We start from the raw sequence: 18,655 nt of genomic DNA on the forward strand, positions 1-18,655 counted from the left end.
CCATGGTAATTATGCCTTTTGGGGGTTAAGAAATGTATAGCGTCAAAACGTATGACAACAAAAACAGAATGCAAGAGAAGGATTAAGCAGAATTAAAGTCTTTTAAGACGGTTGTATTGTCTGGAAAATAGTAAAAAGGACACATTTATAAAACGGCTCATAACTGAAGTATGCATGTCCTCATCTCTGGGGTATCCATCAAAAGTAAAGTAAAAAATGTATAACAAGTTAATAGGACAGGAAAAGTAGAATAATAAGAATATTTTATTAACCAAAAGGAAAGGAAGGGAGAGAACAGATTGGATGAATACAAAACAAATAATAACATGGTAGATTTAAACCATTTAAACCAAATATATAAGCAATTACATTAAAATGTAACCTCACTGAAATTCTCCAATTAAATGACAAAAACTATCAGAATAGATTAAAAAAAAAAAACCTTAAATATATGTTACTTACAAGAGACTTTCTTTAAATAAAGCCACAGGAAAAAAAGTCAAAGTGAAAGGATGGGGAAAAAAAGGGAGGAGAGTATATAGCTCAAGTGATAGAGCGTACACTTAGCATGCACAAGGTCCTGGATTCAATCCTCTGTACCTCCTCTAAAAAACATATAAATAAATAAGTAAACCTAATTACTTCCCCCCAAAATTAAAAAAACATAAAAATAAAAATTTGTTTTAAAAAGACGGGGAAGAAAAGAGCTAACATATGATTTGGAAAGCTGTATTAGGGTTTTGCTTTGTTTTTTAAATAGTTTTGGCAAAGTCCCAGTAACTTCCGATGATTGTCCCACTGCTTTGCTACTGGCCCCCAAAAGCTCATGCCCTGGAGGGGAAGAATAGGTAAGACTCTGGAAGGCTGGGCTCAGTTTGGATGTTGAACTTCAAAGAAGAGCACACTGAAAAGTCCAGCTCATACCTCAGATAAGGAAAGAGTCAGGCAGGTGAATGGATGAATAAACAGTGGTGCATCCAGACAACAGAATACTATTTAGTGCTGAAAACGAGTCCACTGACAAGTTCTTAGACAGACATGGAGGAAGCTTAAATGCCCAGCACTAAGTCAAAAAAGCCAACTTGAAAAGGCTGCCCACCCTATGATTCCAACCATATGACATTCTGAAAAAGGCAAGACTACATGAGCCAATTAAATGGTTTGTGGTTGACAGTGAAGGGGTGGGTAGGGAGGAAGAGAAAAATAAGTGAAGCGCAGAGGATTTGGGGGGCAGTGAAAATAGCCTGTATGATATTATAATGATGGACATATGTCATTACACATTTGTAAAACCCATAGAATGTCCAACACCAACAGTGAACCCTGAGGTAAACCATGGACTTAGGGTGATTATGTTATGCGTCAGTGCAGGTCTACACTTGGTAAAGAATGTACCATTCTGGTGAGTGACGTTGATAACGTGGGAGGCGACACACATGTGGGAGCAGGGAGTATATGAGAAATCTCTGGAACTCTCCCCTCAATTTTGTCTTAAACCCAAAACTGCTCTAAAAAATCTGTCTTGAAAAAAATTCCAAGAACAGTAGAATAGTACACTAAAAAGTGAATTTTACTATCTAATTTGTTAATGCATAAAATTAAAATTAAAAAGTCAGACTCTGGATGTGTTTAATTAATGGCAGATGAGCCACTATGGTTAATAATGGATGAGATGCTCCTGCCAGAGGTAACTGGAAGGAACATTGGCGTCCGTCCTTTGAGTGGAACACAACATAGGTGTTCTCAGGCTCATGAATAGGAAAAAACATTAACTGCTTTAAACACACACACACACACACGCACACACACACACACAGAGTCATTTTTACACATTAAGAGTCCATTAACTCCTGGGGCAAAGTCTCAAGTCACCAGCAGTACCACAATACACACAGAATACAAATCCACCGTAAGATTATGCCCCCCGCGTTCTGATTCTCTTGTTTGACTCGACAAATCTCAGAGATGAACTATGAACAAACTGTGATTAACAAGAGCTGGCAGCCAGAAATCCATGTTCGCTGGCTATTAAAATCAGAGTCAGAGCTGGGTCCACAGCGTTGCTGCACAATGGTGGACAGTACTGAAACACGGAACAAGAAGCTTAATATGTCCTTCATCATAACAAGGTCTCCATCAAGACACACAGGCTACCCAAGAAGAAAGCTATAGGATGTCTTGATACCACTGTTTCTTACAAAATAGATACTAGACCCAAGGAGAAAGCTATAGGATGTCTTGATACCACTGTTTCTTACAAAATATATACTAGAATCTTTTTGTATATAGAAGAGATAAAGGGAGGAAAGAACTAAAGGGAACAAGAGTTTGGCACTTGGATATATCCAGAGAAAACTCTATTTGAAAAGGATACATATTCAATAACATGACATTAATATTTATGCATTTTCATTTTCCTATGCTTGTATTTGTTTTTTTCTAATGAGAAAGCTTCTTTTGAACCCTTAACAATAACATCACAATCATCCTTCCACTTTATTAAATATTCCATTGAACCAAACCCTAACATTGCATCAGTTGCATTTTATCTTTCTTGTAGGCTTTATCAAGGAAAGCCAGGGGCTTATTCTCAAGTGTCTAAATCCTTCTTCAAATCTGCTGCTTGCCCTACCAGCTTTTTCCTTTAAAGCCAACACTCCAAGGAAGCACAATAATGTTTTGCCTCTGGAGTCCCTTTGTTTGAACTGCAGCCATTTTATTTAACTGGAGGTCAGACAGCTCCCTTTCCATTCCCCAAATCCAGCTACTTGAAGCCTTGTTTTTGTTGTGAACCATACTTCATTGAGTCGTTTCTCAAAAAGTCACAAGACACCGTGCCTTTGAATGTTTATCCCTGCATCTATTAGTAAATTTTTTTTCTGAAATTCCACATTTCAAAGAAGTTAAAAATACACCAGGAGCTTGAAAGACTACCTTCAGAGTCAATTAGCACCTATAAATTTTTATCCAGTCACTTAGATAAAAGACTTACCTGATGAATGTTTACTTCAATAATGAAGAAACACAAGACTGTGAGTATACAAAGATAAAAGCACTTGGACTTCCTAAATCTATAAAATTGAGTCCCTTGATATACAAAATTTGGTGCAGAAAGATAGTGGGTTAGAGTTGATGGGGGAAAAAATTTCTCCCTCGCTCTCCCTTGCTCTTTTTAGGCAAGGAGTTTGAACCACTGAAAAATAACACAGGCAGAACGGCCTTTTAAATTTTAAGTGGGTTTTATCAAGTCTCAGCGGTAGCACTTTTACTTTGGAAATTCGCTGCAAAACTTTAATAGAAGTTTGTGGGAAATGATTCCATAGCCAAATTTGTACCTAATTCATGGCCTTTCAGGGAAGCACGTTATGATTAAGGAAAGGCTACGTAAAATGAGTTACGTCATAACCATGACTACGACTGGAGAACACCTTCAGTGCATCACGCACTGCGTATACTTTATTCCTAGTCTTAATTAATCCTCTAAATGTGGCTTACAAGTGAGATAACAGAGGCACAGAAAGTTGAAGGAACTTACCCTAGCCATCCAGCTAGTTAAGTGGCTGTCCGACTCCAAAGCCAGGGCTCACTGACCAACAACTATGTATAAACCACACCCCTGGTCCCCCTGGTTTCATCAGAGGTTCTGATTGAACGAGCCCAAGGAGAAACATCAGTCCTGTTACTATTGCCAGCACCACCTGCGTCCTCAGGAGGCAAGATGGAGCCTTCCTAAAACCACATCACAGAAACCATCCTCCGGAGGGGGAAGGGAACGCAAAAGAAAAAGTCTCCTTCTTGCTTCGGTTCAAAGTGCGTCATGCAAAATGAGACTGTAAATTGGGTAGCAAAGAACAGAAGAAGCTGTACAGTCTGACGCCAGAATCTACCCCAAAGACAATGATTCTTAACTTTGCACACTGGAATTCCTACAGAATCTAACACAACCTTGTAAATCAACTGTACTTCAATTAAAAAAATAGACGAGTAGCCTAATTAATCAGTTAATTAAAAAAATACTGATTTCTAAAAATTCTGATTCCTAGTCCTCTCCCTAGAAATTCTAATTTGACTGGCCTACGTGGGGTACAAATATCAGGATTTTTAAAAAGTTTTCGAGATGATTCTAATGGAAAACCACAGAGAAGCACTGCTCCGTAAGAGAGATGCGGGTGTAGTTGGGTGTGTGAATCTAAACGCCTTCCACCAGCTCTTTTTCCTTCTTCCCTATGCCTGGACACACCGAAGCACGGGGCCCTACGGGTCAGTGGGAGAGGCAGCCGGGCCGGGCCGCGTTACCTGGGCCGTATCTTCCATCAGGCCTCGGATCTTGTCCACGACGTCGTTGCGCCGGTGCTGGCGCAGAGCGCTGATGAGCTGGGCCAGGCTGGCCTCGGGGCCGCGGATGGTCCAGTGCTGCAGCGCCGCGTACGCCCGCTCGTGGTCCGCCGTGTAGCCGTTGGAGAACGCGGCCACCTCCCTCTCGCTGGCATTGCACAGAAACTGATAGATATCCTTCCACTGGCTGCCCACTTGGGCTGCTACAAGCTTCAGGATGTCAATACCTGTACCGGAGACAAAATCAAGCCGAAAACAAACACAGGCGTGTGAGGGGAGGTCTCTCTATCAGGCCGCTCTGTCTGCACGAAGTAAAAGCATCCGGCTTTCTCACGGCTACCATCTGTCGAAAGGATGCAGTGCTTTTAAAAACATTTGGCACACGCAGCTCATCCTGGGGACTAGTTTGGTACTTTCCAGCAAATGCAGAACCAGAAGAAGGAGAAACCTGGAAGTATATAGTAATAAATGTACATAAAATGATTTTTTTTTTAATAGAGATACTGGGGATTGAACCCAGGACCTCCTGCATGCTAAGTGCTCGCTCTACCACTGAGCTATACCCTCCACCCCGCCAGAGGATGTTTTGAAAGCCAAACCCAAACCACTCAGAGTGATTCCTTTGTTGCTGCTAAAAACAAACGGAAGCAAATAATTTAGAGGCTCCCCAGATTTAGAAAGTGGTGACTTCACAAAATCTAGAAAAAAGTAAGCCACAGGTTAAAACTGCGGGGAGTTTATCCAGCACTGTCGGGGTAAAGGGTGTCCAGAGTTTAGCTATAGTGTCCATTATACCAACTGACGAAGTACCCAGCTGACCCTGCCCAGTGGAGGCATTCCTGAAGAACATCTAACTTCTCAGTCTCTAAGATACAGTGCGTGTGGGGGAAGGAGGGAGGGGTAGATAGCTCAGTGGTAGACCGCATGCCTAGCACTCACAAGGTCCTGGGTTCAATCCCCAGTACCTTCACTGATAATAAAATTCAAGGAATGAAATTCTCTGCTCAACAAGCACTTTTCTGATCTAGTATTCAGTCTCCTAAGTTGACGTGCACAGTTATAACGAAGACAACCACATTACAGTACATAAACAATAGCTGTTATCTCCCAGGTATTTCATGAAGGCACTAGCTCATGGAACATCTTTCCAAAGCATTCACATTCCAATTGCTCAGGTAAGGGGACAAAAAAAAAAAAAAAAAAAAAAAAAACCACAGAAAATGTAGGCTATTTGCCCAATACCACCAAGGCATGTGGGTTGGGTTTTGAATCCAATGTTCTATATTGTTATTGTGGCTCATCTGCTCCTTGTAAACTCAGCATGGCTCTGCCGTCCCCAGACCTGATGAACAGAGGGGGAAATGCCAAAATCGTAAGCACCTGGGACTCACCCTCCGTGAGGTGAGGGTTTCCCTGAGTGTCACCCTTTAGTGTGTCTTCCTCTTTAAGATGCCTTCTCCGTGCAATGACGCATTGGCTTTGCCCAAATTAATCCATGAGTGCATATATCACCTCACAGTAAGAGCTCTGGTGTTTTTTTATCAATAGGTGGATAAGTCTTCATGAGTCAATACTATGGCTTTGGATGAGGCCATACTTACATACCCAGATACCAGAGTTAGTATAGTTAACAATGTCTTGAAAACATTTATTACTCCAACAACAACAACAACAACAAAATGGAGTCAAGTTCCCAAGTGAAGCTTAAGAGAATAAAAGAGAAGGATAAAGGAGTTTGTTGTGATGGTTAACTGAATTTTTTTGATTTAACTAGAGGTTAGTCAGGAGGAAAAAAAAAAAACTTTTTGCTCCAATCCTTTGTTGGGGGAAAATATTTATTAAATGAGCTATCAATTTTTGCCTAAGAAAGGAGCACTAGGAATTCCAGAAGTTTCCTTGTAAATGGAGGATTTTGTGGTTCCTCCGTGGAAGCCCCTTCTCTGCTGTGCAATTTTACTGAGACACATGGTGTCTGGAGGACGGCGTGGACCTCCTGAACCAAACCCCTGCAAATGGTTTCAGAAAGGAAGTTCCTGCTTTCTTGTCAGCTGTAAAAGCAGAACGCTACAAATTGAGACATTACTGTACTTCCCACACTGTTTTCCCTGGCAGTGCGAAACATACTTGAACCCGCTGCTTTTTGGTTTTCATAGCAATGTTTAGCCAGATACAGAGCTTTTAATTTCAAGCAAACAGATTCCTAAAAAAAAAAAAAAAAGCACTCTTTAAAACCCCACAGGTAACTTTTCAGGAGTAAGCCAGCTCTCTGTGGTTGATGTGGTAGATTCTTCCAAACACCAAAAGGCTTGTTAGTCCCTGGATCTTAATTTAGGTCAATTTAACGGAGGCTCACAGCGTCCTGCATGACTGCGCTTTTTTTCTTGTACATGGGACCTTTGCTTACATCTTCGTAGTGCCAGTGACAGTGCGGCTTTGGGCAAACCACTAACTGTCATGTTCGTTTCCTCATTGGTACAATGGAGATACTCACTCCGGGCCCTGGGGAATGGGGCTGATTAACATTTTCTATAGAGTCGATTTATTTTTGGAAGTACCCCATCATTACAAATGCTCCATATACTGGGCACCAAAATTGAAAACTACATGCATTTCTGATGCAAATGCACAGCCTTTATAGAGTAATTACAGCGTTTAAAAGGCTTACGCTTAACAATAACTCCTTCTTCCATAACCCAGTATTTTATACTCTTTTTCAGCCACAAATTTTTCTCCCCAAAAAAGGGAAAAACACAAAGAATGGATACAACGAGATTTTCCTTCAACTAAAATTGACTGGAAGCTAAATTTAAGGCCCACACATCAGGTTTCATCTTGTTCTTTTACTATGTAAACATGGAGTCAACTCCCGGGAACCAGCCAGGGGTCCGCAAGGTTCCTGGCCACTGCCCCCTCCCACTGCAGAGCTGATCAATCTAGAGATGGCAGAGACCCCAGCCTCTCAGCCTAGCACATGATCACAAACCTAGGCAGGAGAAGGGAGGACCAGTCTGAACTAGCCTATGAGTTTGCCCAGACCTGGTCCCCACCACACCACTGCCACCAAAGGGAAAAGAAAACCCTTGTGGAATAGTTCAGGAGTATTTCTTGGGCAGGCACTGTGTGTCCCTGTGTTTGCTGGACTGAAAACTGATGAGATTTTAAGACAAAAGAGTTTATCACCAAGAGAATGAAGGAACACCAATGAAGCACAGGACTGGAAAGTGTTCTCTGTTGAGAAAAAGGTTTGGGGCAAAACTAACCAGTCCAGCTACAGGGAAAAGCAACAGAATGATTAAACTACACTGAGATGCCTGCCTCGCGGGAGGGAGGGAGACGTTACCGGACAGGTGAGCAGAGGGGACGTCAAAGGTCTTCACAAGGTTCCATTTCCTAAGCTGGATGGTGGGGAAATGGGTCTTCTTTTTATTTTATTACTGTATTTGATATTTATTATTCCTTTTAAAACTATGCATATAATATATATATGACTCACTGATATGTGACATGTATGTATATATCCTTTATATATACATACTATTATGTGGGATATATAATTTTTTTTAAGTGTTTAATTTTATTGAGGAGGAACTTCCTGTAGAAAGGTTAGTGACCAGTTCAAGGTGGCCCAGCGAGTTAGTGGTACCTCTGTTGTGGTTAATGGGGGATGTGGTATCGTAGAGGAGCATGATTATGGTCCTAGGACACAGCCATCTAGTCCACGTGTGAATGCACTCTGGGTTGGCCATGATGTCTGTGCTTCTTCCTGGCCTGTTATTACTGACCAAGAAGATGCTGGGTAAGTTTCTCTCTGGGGCTAGCAAGTGGTGTTCTTTCCTTTAAAACTACGGTCCCTTTAAAAAAAAAAAAAAAGAAGAAAGAAAAAAGGAAGTTTCAGCAAGCTTTTTCTGTACAGGTTAAGACTATATATTTTCAGTTTCTGTTGGAACGTGAAAGCAACCACAGACAACACAAGAGGCCCAGGTGCTACAGCCCCTGTAGCTAGCAACTTAGAGAGGCCATAACTAGACGATCAAGTGGCTAAAAGATTTAGAAAAGCATCATGTTTAAAAAAAAACCAAACAAACACAGATACCCTCAAAAATGAAAGTTCCCACCCAATTATAAACCTCAGTGTGAAATGACAGTAAGTGAAATAGGGAACAAATCTCTGCTTGCCAGGATGCCCTGATCATCCGCCCATCAGAGTTCTGAGAATTTTCATCTAGAACGGAGACAGACACTGTGCGGAATTAATCTGACTTGTTTAGCCTAACAGGATGCCAAGTGTCTGTTTTCTTAGGTTGAAAAGCAACACAACCCTCAACTCAGGGAAATGCTGACTGACGGGGCGATGAGCCTAACTTTGCTCTCCTTGTAATGGCAGGTTCTGAAGCTCTGGGGAATGGCTGGGATTTCTAAAGAAGTCACTGAAGGAGCCAAGCCCTCTAAACCAGGGGCTGTACTTGCCGGGAGCTGTGTCTGAGAAGGTGGCCCTGTGTCAAGGGAAATGACTTGTCACTTCCAAGGTGCAGGTAGTAGGAAGATCATGAACTTGGCAATCACAAGATATGGTTTCAAACTCCATGACTTGTTCGTTGCGCAAGTGACCTCTAAGATTTCAGTGTCCACATGGGTAAAGCGAAAGTACCACCTCTTATCTCATAGGCTGGGTACAGAGATGTATGGGGTCAAGCCAAAAAGCATCATGGTTCTCTTTCCTTGGTCCCCTCCATTTTTGTGTGGACAAGAGTCACTGGGGCAAGGAATCTGAAAGGTGGGAGGAGTTCTGCATACACATTGGTTTTTGCACGATTACAGGTGCTGAACAGTGGAGCCAGGCACCAGCATCCTAGCCTCACTAGCATGTGTCTGAAGGGTCATTACTGCACAAGAGGCATCACCCAAAGAAAGGCACATTGAAAGGACAATGTTGCCCCTCTGTCACACGCAGGGCATCATGACAGCACCCCTCTGGGTGAGCAGACACTGCCCTGATCCACCACGAGGGAGCTCAAGAAAAAAGGCATGAGGTGAGCAGCTGGGCTATCACAGAAGGCAGGGCATTTTCCCGTGCGTTAAAACACCCGAATCAGATCTAACCTGGGCGATAACCCTCCTTTGAGGTTCATTTCTTTTAACACTCACTGTCAAAGCCAGTGTGCAAAAAAAAAAGGATTCCTCCTCTTTTAATAAGAGCTTGAGTTGACCTTCATAACAAGAGAAGATATTAAAGCTCTTGCCTTTTGGAGATTAATATCTGAAATGAGCACCATCATTAAGAACCCATATTAAAGCCTTCCCCGGAAGGTGCATGAAGGACAGTGATGAGGACGAAGGCCACCTGGAACCCACAACACAGCCCGCTGGGCTTCACGCTGCGTACAGAATGGGTGCAGGGAAGAGATGGATGTGTTTATAGAAGCTTTTTGCTAGTACCGCGTTCTCATCATTTAAAAGGTTCAAGTATTCCCACTGCATCTCCCGTACTTGTTAAACATAATGGCAGTTCTCATTATTCTTTTAGAAAAAAAGACGTGGAGGGACAAATAATGAGAGAGAACTCCCATGGAGGCAATTAATCCACAAACTCCTCCCAGGACAGACGACTCCACAGTTATCCCCGCGCTGGTTTCTACACAAACACACACAGACACACACACACACACACACAGCAGTCTCCCCAGACGTCCATGTGGAAAACAGGACACATGAGCTCAAAAACGCTTTCCTTCTGCCACCACCCTGACCCCCCCATCCCAGACATGCTCTTCATCAGCATGTGCTGTGACCTCCGGCTTGCAAACTACAGACACAAGGGCAAAGATGGACACAATGCATAAAACATAGGTCAAGTTTGGAAATCTGATGAAAAGCCTGGCTTGAGCATCCCATGACGTTCTTCCCTGTATAGCAGTCATGTCCTCAGAGATGCCTTTGCTGACCACCTCCTGCCCAAGCCTCATATCTACTCTGATTATCTCCCAGAGCCTAGCACACAATGAAAGTACAAAGAGTATCTGTGAATGAATGAATGAATGAGAGCCTTTTTTGTCATCCTTCCCCTCTTGCCTAACCCTCCCCCCATTTATCATCCGTTAACTGAAGTTACATCCTCTGTAACTGAAGGCCCTGAGAACATGAGGGACCATATGCATCACACCCTTGTCGCTTGGTCCTGCCAGATCCACAGTCTCTACGATAAGGAGAAGGCAGACCCACGGGTGGCCAATGTGGGGAACCTGGGCTTCTGGTGCAGGAACCTAGCAGTTGTGCAAGAGCCCTCCCCTCTGCCGGCGTCCTCTTCCCATTGGTCCACTGTGTCCATCAGGGCCCAGAGCTCACCAGGCAGAGACGTCCCACCCCTCCCTGCGGCGAAACCCTTCTACCGCCGTCTGTCTGGCCTGATAACGTACTAAATGCTCCTAAAAGCAACCAACCCCCACGTCTGGGTGTTTTTTGGGAACCAGCATGTCACAGGATGGTTAAAACACACTGTATCTCCAGTGATCACTCCTCAGGTCATCATGCAGGAAACTGCATCCCAGCACCCAGGAACTTGGTTTGCCCCAAGTTAAAAACTCTTTTCTTATTGAGGTGAAAAATGGAAGGAACTGCTTAGTTTTCATTTCAAACCCCTAAAGTCATTTCCAGAGCAGACTGAATCATGGTCTTGTTGAAGCCTCGGTGGGCAATCAGAGCAAGCTCAGACCTCAGGAGCCACCAAAAACCACCACGCAAAGGTCTCGTGGTTCATGGACGGACTGCTGACCGACGGCAAACTCTATCAAAGCAGGAGACAGTTTTCCAGATGGGAGACATAAATTTCACTGATGCAGTGAGGAAAACTAACCACCTTTTATTTCGTCCCATGGGAGAAAACACACAAAAACCCACAAAGTCAAAAATGCCTCCTCCCTCCTTGTCTTAGTCTGTGTTTGAAGGTGTTTGTTTATTCATTCGACATAGATGGACTGAGCAACGCAGCAGTGAACAAGGCAAGATGAAACCCTTTCCTGGTGAAGGCTGTGTTCTGGTGCGGGATGCGGGAAGTAATCAAGTATTTCATCTGTTAGTGGGGAGGGCCAATGACAGCAGGAGAGCAGGGGAAGGGGATGGAGCGGGCAGGGCTGCAATTTTAGATACAGGGCCCCCTTCCCCAAGTCTAAGAGAAGGCTCCACTGAGCTAACGTGGGAATCAAGCCCTAACGGGGTAAGGGAGTAAGCCCAGAAGAGGGAACAGCAGGTGCGGAGGAGGCAGGATGCTGGTGGAGATAAGGAGGAGCAGGGGGGCCGGTTCAGTTGGAGCAGGTGAGCACTGGGGACGCATGGTATGCGTCCGAGCTTGGAGACGAGGGCCGGGAGGGGAGTATAGATGCACTGGGTTTTCCAGCTACTGCTTTGTGTGCCAGTGGCAAGTCACCGGGGATTTTGACTTTTCAATGACAGGAATGACACGATCTGACTTACACTGAGCAGGATCACTCTGGTTGTTGTGTCAAGAATAAACTAAAAGGGGCACAGACAGAAGTGGAACAATCAGTTAAGAGGCCATGGCACCGATCCAGGAGGGAGGTACCAGTAGCTTGGGTCAGGGTGGTGGTAGTGAAAATGAGAAGCAATGGTCGGCTTCTGCACCTATGTTGAAAGTAGAGGCGGGAGGGTATAGAGCTCAGTGGTAGAATGTATGCTTAGCATGCACGAGGTCCTGGGTTCAAGCCCTAGAACCTCCACTAAAAAAAATACAAGAATAAATAAACCTAATTACCTCTTCTCCCTCACCCCAAAAAAAATTTTAAAAAAGGAGAGCTGATGGGATTTGCTAATGAATGGAATACAGGGTGAGAAAAAAGGAAAGGAGTTAAGGATGGTGCCAAAGTTTTGCTCTGAGCAGCGGCAAGCCCCGAGGACCCATTTTCCACATCGGGTAATGGATGTGGAAGGATGGTTTGGGATTCAGGTTTACGCAGCTACAGTGGGAGGCACCGGTTGGACACCTGGGTCTGTCAGGCAGGTGGGAGGCTATCTGTGTGTCAAGGTCAGGTACAAGATCCAGGCTGGACAGGGAATTAGCAGCAGACAGGTGGTACTTAAAGCCATGGGTAACCCGGGGATGGAGACCGCGCAGGTAGAAGAGAGGTGCGAGTCCTGACCCCGGGCTCTCCACTACTTAGAGGTCGGGTCGGAGAGGAGGAACTAGCCAGGGAGCTGGAGAAGGGACAGAAGGAGCAGGTGGGAAGAGAACCAAGACAGGGTGGTGTCCGGGAGGCCAAGGGAAAGTGTTTCCAGAAGAAGGGAATCCGGGCTGCCAGTGTGTCAAGTAGAGGAAAACCCAGAACTGAACAACACAGTTAGAACTGTGTTGTCAGACTATGTAGAAAAGAGGCAAGACTGGGGCTAACATACTGACATGTTTCACTGATTCTAAGACATCTGAATGCCTTTTTAATCAACGCCCTTCCATAGCTCGATTGCAGTGTTTTTTTCCCTTGTTGTGTATATATAATAAAAGATCCATCTCACAATCAGTGGTGTCTTAGATTTGACAAACTATCATAAGAATTATTATTTTTCAAATTTGTACCCTTGAAGCCACCTACTTTTTACCACTTGCCATATTACCAGCCACCTAATATGTCAGATTCTGTACGTACACGGCAACGGTCACAACAAATTCCTTGTGAAGAATGACCAACAGAATTCTAGAAATTCCTCCTCCTCTGCAAAATCTGCTTACGTAACACCTGACCAGGTTGATTCAAGGACACTAATTTGCAAGAACTTTTTTTTCCCTACATGTATTTTAGCCCTACCAGGGGGAAAATGCTGATGTGTTTTTCAACATCCCAAATAGCTTAAATTCAAAAGCTGTTAGTTAGATAAACTAGGGAATAAAATATACATTAAAAAAAAAATCTGCCCTCTAAAGCCGAGAAGAAGCAGCCCGCAGTGGGTATGCCTGGGGACAACAGCAGCCTCCCACGGGCAAAGGCCACGTCTCCTGAGACTTGGTGCACAAGATAATGCTTTTTAGGCCGTCGAAATAAGAGGCTTTTCTCCTGCGATGGGTCTGCGGGCTTTATAACCCTCAAACATCCTAGAGGTGGAACCGAACGGTGCTGTCTACTGGAAATAGCATTACTGGAAGCAAAGGTGGAAAAGCCAGGGGGTGGGGCAAGGGGTGGAAAACAGCCCGCCTGTCCCCGCCTATTCTCTGTAAAGTGACAGAAGCCCCACGGGCAGAGCAAGAACCCGGGAGCCTCTTAAAAGGAATAATCTGCTCCCTTCAGCCCAGCTTCCTGGTGTTAACACTTCAAGGCTACTTCCCCTAGGAAATTTGGGCTGACAGACAGGATGACTGTCTGGAATTTTTAGTCCAGGAGGCTTCTGGCAAAGGAAGGAAAGTTTCTTTGGTTGCAGCGGCTGCTGCTGCCGTCTGGGGCTGAGAAAACCCCCCAGTGCAACAGATGTGAGTTCCGATTAGCAGGACTCCATCACCTCTGACTTACTTGAAACAGCCTTAATTTTTTCAAACAGCCCTCAGTGCCTTCAGCCATTGCGTATCTGGCTTTAGAAGTTTTCCATTTCAAGCATTCCAAGAAAAAAGTGAAAAAGGAGGAAATCAGAGTGAATTCTACGGAGGAAAACTCACCATTTGATGACAGTGTTGTCGTTGTTTTATTTCAGAACAAGTTGGGTTTTGCTAAGAGAAATAAATTTTTCTTGATGGAGCATGGTTACAAAAAAGAAAAATCAACCATGGACACCTAGAAATTTCTAACACTGAAAAATTAAAATCCAGATGTTTATAAATCCAAATGCTAAGAATCAAGAGGCAGTGTCTAGAGTCAGACTGGTGTCTGAATTTAAAACCCAGCCCTGCCTCTTTCTAGCTGTGTGCCCTTGGGCAAGTGACTCTCTGTACTTGTTTTCCCACCTGCAAAATGGTGATGATTGTGGCCAACCTCATGGGGTTCAGAAAATTAAGTAAATATTTATAAAAATGCTTAGAACAGCCTACGGCATTTAATAAGTATGAGATTAAGTCTTTGTTGAAATTAAGTAGGCAATGAAAACTTAATGGTAGCAGAAACCTTTCGCATGAGGTTAGAAAATTATATTAGTAAGTCATCATCTTCTGCCCCCCCCAGATCATCTATGGGCAGTAGCAGGCTCCCAATAACCTCACTCTAGGAAAAAAATTAAGTGGAGAAGCACTTACTGCTGAATTCCTAACGCACTTCATTTGCTCTGTATTCCTGAACACTGCATATGGTGGTGAAAAAATGAAGTGTTTTCTTAAGCCATCCCTGAAACCTGATTGGAGAGTGTATTGCTATTGTTCATATACAACAAGGACATAGTTTCCAGTTACTCAGCACCTGTCCCTAGTTAACCTTTGCAACTTTGGGGAAATATCTGTACTAGAAACACAATCACAGCTCCACTCCTACCATTAGACTGCACCTTGCTGCTTCCCCTGGAAGGAGGATGAAATCTACAGAGTTGTGAATCTGGGAGATGCATTTCCTTCCTACGCCCCAGTAAAGGCCAGTTCTCCCACACTGGATCAATCATAGATGAGGAAGCACAACTGGGGAAAAAAGGAAACATTTTTTCTCAACCTGTTGTTGGGATGCGTAAGGACCCAGAACTGAGAACAGGGTTGTTACTGAGTAAAATGTAAAGACAACAGAGATCAGAGGAGGTGCGTTTCTGCTTGTTTGCCAGGTAAGGTGGGATGATGTCATAGTGGATAGGACGGAAGAAATAAAAAATATCTTACCAGAAACTCAAGGTCTAAAATATAGCTCAGTGCAAGCAAGCACAGTGCCAGAACCTTTTAAGTAAGTGCAGTAAGCAAATTATGTCCTGTTTCTTAAGCAGGATTGCTTTCCCTAAGAACAGTCTTCACGTACAGATTAGAACATCAAAGTTATGCAAATAACATGGATAGACCCAGAGATGATCATACTAAGTGAAGTAAGTCAGATAGAGAAAGACAAACATCATGATGTCACTTATAATGTGGAATCTGAAAAAATGATGCAAATGAATCTATTTACAAAACAGAAACAGATTCACAGACATAGAAAACAAACTTATGGTTACCAAGGAAGAAAGGAAGGACAAGGGAGAAATTAGGAGTTTGGGATTAGCAGATAGTAACTACTATATATAAAATAGATAAACAACGAGGTCCTACTGTATAGCACAGGGAACTATGTTCAATATCTTATAATAAACTATAATGGAAAAGAATCTGAAAAGAACATATATTTACATATAACTGAATCACTATGCTGTACAACTGGAACTAACACAACATTGTAAATCAACTACAACTGTTTTAAAAGTTATGCAAATAAGAGGTTCAACCACTAAGCCAGCTGGTCTGTAATTCAGTCTTCAGGTTTCAAGCCTGAGATATGCAAAGGAAGGTTGTGGGTTGTTTTCAACTTCACCTTTCAGGTTTTGCATCAGTGAAGAATAGGATTTTAGAATGGAAGGTTAGAGATATCTGAATCCAAGACCTTCACTGGACAGGTGAGCAGAACCAGGCCCCACAAGGTCCCCTTGGCACAGCCTCCCTCTCCCAGCCAATCGCGCTTCCTCCTGAGGTTTCCGGTTTCCCCTGTGCCCAGGGTCTTTCTCTTCCCCTCATTCTCCCAGGCTTCAAAATCAGCTCAGCAGGTGCTCCTCATATTTGCAAGAGCAGGTAAAGTGACCAAAGGTTCTTCCTTCCTAGATCAATTAGAACCAGACTCCATGGGCCACATTTTCTATTCTAGCTGGTTCTGTACTGGTCCATCAGACCTCAAGGCATTTTATGGTCAAAGTTCCCAGCACAGGTTTTTCCCTGCAGCCATTTCTCCCAGCCCCTATAACTCATTACATGTGACCCTTAATGGATTTCTACTTGGGTTGAAATAGATAGAAATCCGATCCTCCTGGCCACATAAGGTCTCATCTTGTGTTTCCACCACCTAGGATTCTGTGAAAGCAGGGTAGCAGTTTTGTGGAATTCGACTTGAAAACCATAAATCCAGGGAGGGAGGGGAGAGATGAATCAGGAGTTTAGGATTAACAGATACACACTACTATATATAAAGTAGGTAAACAACAAGGACCTATCATATAGAACGGGGAACTACATTCGATATCTTGTACTAGCCTATAATGGAAAAGAATCTGAAAAAGAATATATATCTGTTTATGTATATGCATAATTGAATCACTTTGCTGTACACCTGAAACTAACATAACATTGTAAATCAACTATACTTCAATTAAAAAAAGGGCAAAAACCCCTAAGTTCATGGAAGGCAGAGAAGGTAGAGTGGAGCCAAATAAAGAGGCTCTTGTTGGCAAGGAAGATGGGGACCCCTGGCCTGGCTTCAGAGTGCCAGGGGTCTAGATGGCATTCAGGAACACAGCACTGTCTGCTTAAGGTGAGCAAAGCTAAGTGAGGTCTTACGTGACCTCTTATACAGAGCACCCACATCTAGGTGATTTTAACCCCACCTTCACCCTCATGAACAACTCAGTGTGAAACAGGTAAGGACCAGAGAAAGATCTTATTATACAGGATTCTTTGCTGCCCAGAACTGAGCGCAATCAGATCAACAAGGTATTGTTTCCAGAGGCCTCTCTGAGTACCTGGAATGGTTTTTATTAAACAGAACCTCTCTTTGTGATGGGATTTTAACCTGGTTGTACCTTTGAGAACAGCAATTTGGAAAGAAGAGAACTTCCTTTTTAAAAAAAAAAAAAAACAACCTTAATTATAAACATCCCAATACAAAAATCTTGGGGGGAAAAAGTTAAACTACCGGAAGAGACCTGAATGAAACAGCTGTGATTTAGCTGGAAAAGTGTGTTGCTGAAGGAAGGCAGGGTCAGGTTTTGTTTGGCACTTTCATTCTTTCTACAAAAGAGAATATTGTTTCAAGGACACAGGCATAGGAGTTTACAAGGTTACAGTGGCCATGACTATGCCTAAGACCGTTGTGTGAAGTTGCTTTCTGAGGCTGGACCAGATTTACTTCTACAACTCCCTGTGGTCTCAAGAAATCTGAAAACTACACTGCAAGGGAATACAGCTGACCGTAACCTAATCCATAAATGCAGCTACTAACTGACTGGAGTGGCTTCTTTAATGAACGGAATAATGAGAAGAGTGTTCCAAATACTCACATATTTGAGCAAGATGTTGATGCTGCCATAATTTTCTTAGTCATTTCCCTAAAACTGGCCCTTTGATTATTTCCAGTTTCTATTTATTATACGTAATGCTGAATTAAAAGTTCAAGATCTTCAGGGGAGAGAAGGATAAATTAAGAGCTTCAGATTAACAGGTAAACACTACTACATATAAAATAAATAAACAAAGACCTACTGTATAGCACAGTGAACTACATTCAACATCTTGTGACAACCTATAATGGAAAAGAATCTGAAAAATGTGTGTGTGTGTATATGTGTGTGTGTGTGTGTGTGTGTGTATATATGGATGGATAACTGAATTACTTTGTTATACATCTGACACTAACACAACATTGTACATCAACTATACTTCCAAAAATAAAAAATCCCAAAGCAAATATATGGTTACTATCAGGAGACAGTATAAGCAGACCAGTAAATAGTCTGAGGAATGGAATAAAAGTACAAGGTTTCTCAAAAAAAAAAAAAAAAAAAAAGTTCAAGATCTTTGTGCTTAAATATTTTGTGTGTGTTTCTGGTTTTTATCTTTCTGATCGATTCACAAAAATAGAACTGCTGGGCTGAAAGGTATAAAGATTTTTAAGGCTCAATACAAAAGGCCAAACCACTTTTCAGGAAGGTAAGCCTCAGCCTTCATCTTTAAGGAGAAAGATCCCAAACGGAATTATCAAAACTTTGGGCTGAAATCTCATTCAATATTAAGGAAAGGGAAGTTACTGCCACAGTCTGAAAACTGCAGCCTTCAACTCAAACTTAGCTGCTAAGACAAGTTCTAGAAATTAGTTTTTGCTTTCAAAAGAGGAAAAACTGAGATTTTCCAGCTGGACCCACCACACACACTGACCACTAAGGAAAAGATACAGAACCCAGCATCAGATGATCATCAGTAAACTAAGGTTCAGGTGTCTGAACTCCAAGAGACCTTCCTATCTTCCTGATAGAAATGGGGTCCTAAAAATGTAAGAGGGGAAAAGTACATGTGAGAAAAGGGCTAGGAATCTAAAAGCAAGGTTCAAATTCAAAAAGGCAAACTTAAGGCAAACTGTATTTATTTTTGCCTCCCTCTTATTTTCTTAGCAGACTCGTGGGAGGAAGT

General features: G+C 42.9%; 1 protein-coding gene across 1 annotated transcript in view; it reads right to left on the minus strand.

The window, feature by feature from the left end:
* The window catches only part of TNFRSF21 (TNF receptor superfamily member 21), a 60,174-nt gene that overhangs the window by 17,518 nt on the left and 24,001 nt on the right, over positions 1 to 18,655 (minus strand). Inside the window, exon 4 of the mRNA XM_074348867.1 lies at positions 4,297 to 4,562. Coding sequence (XP_074204968.1) covers positions 4,297 to 4,562 — 266 coding nt within the window. The remainder of the gene's footprint in view (positions 1 to 4,296; positions 4,563 to 18,655) is intronic.

The sequence above is a fragment of the Camelus bactrianus genome, chromosome 20, assembly GCF_048773025.1.
Source record: "Camelus bactrianus isolate YW-2024 breed Bactrian camel chromosome 20, ASM4877302v1, whole genome shotgun sequence".
NCBI classification, from domain to species: Eukaryota; Metazoa; Chordata; class Mammalia; order Artiodactyla; family Camelidae; genus Camelus; species Camelus bactrianus.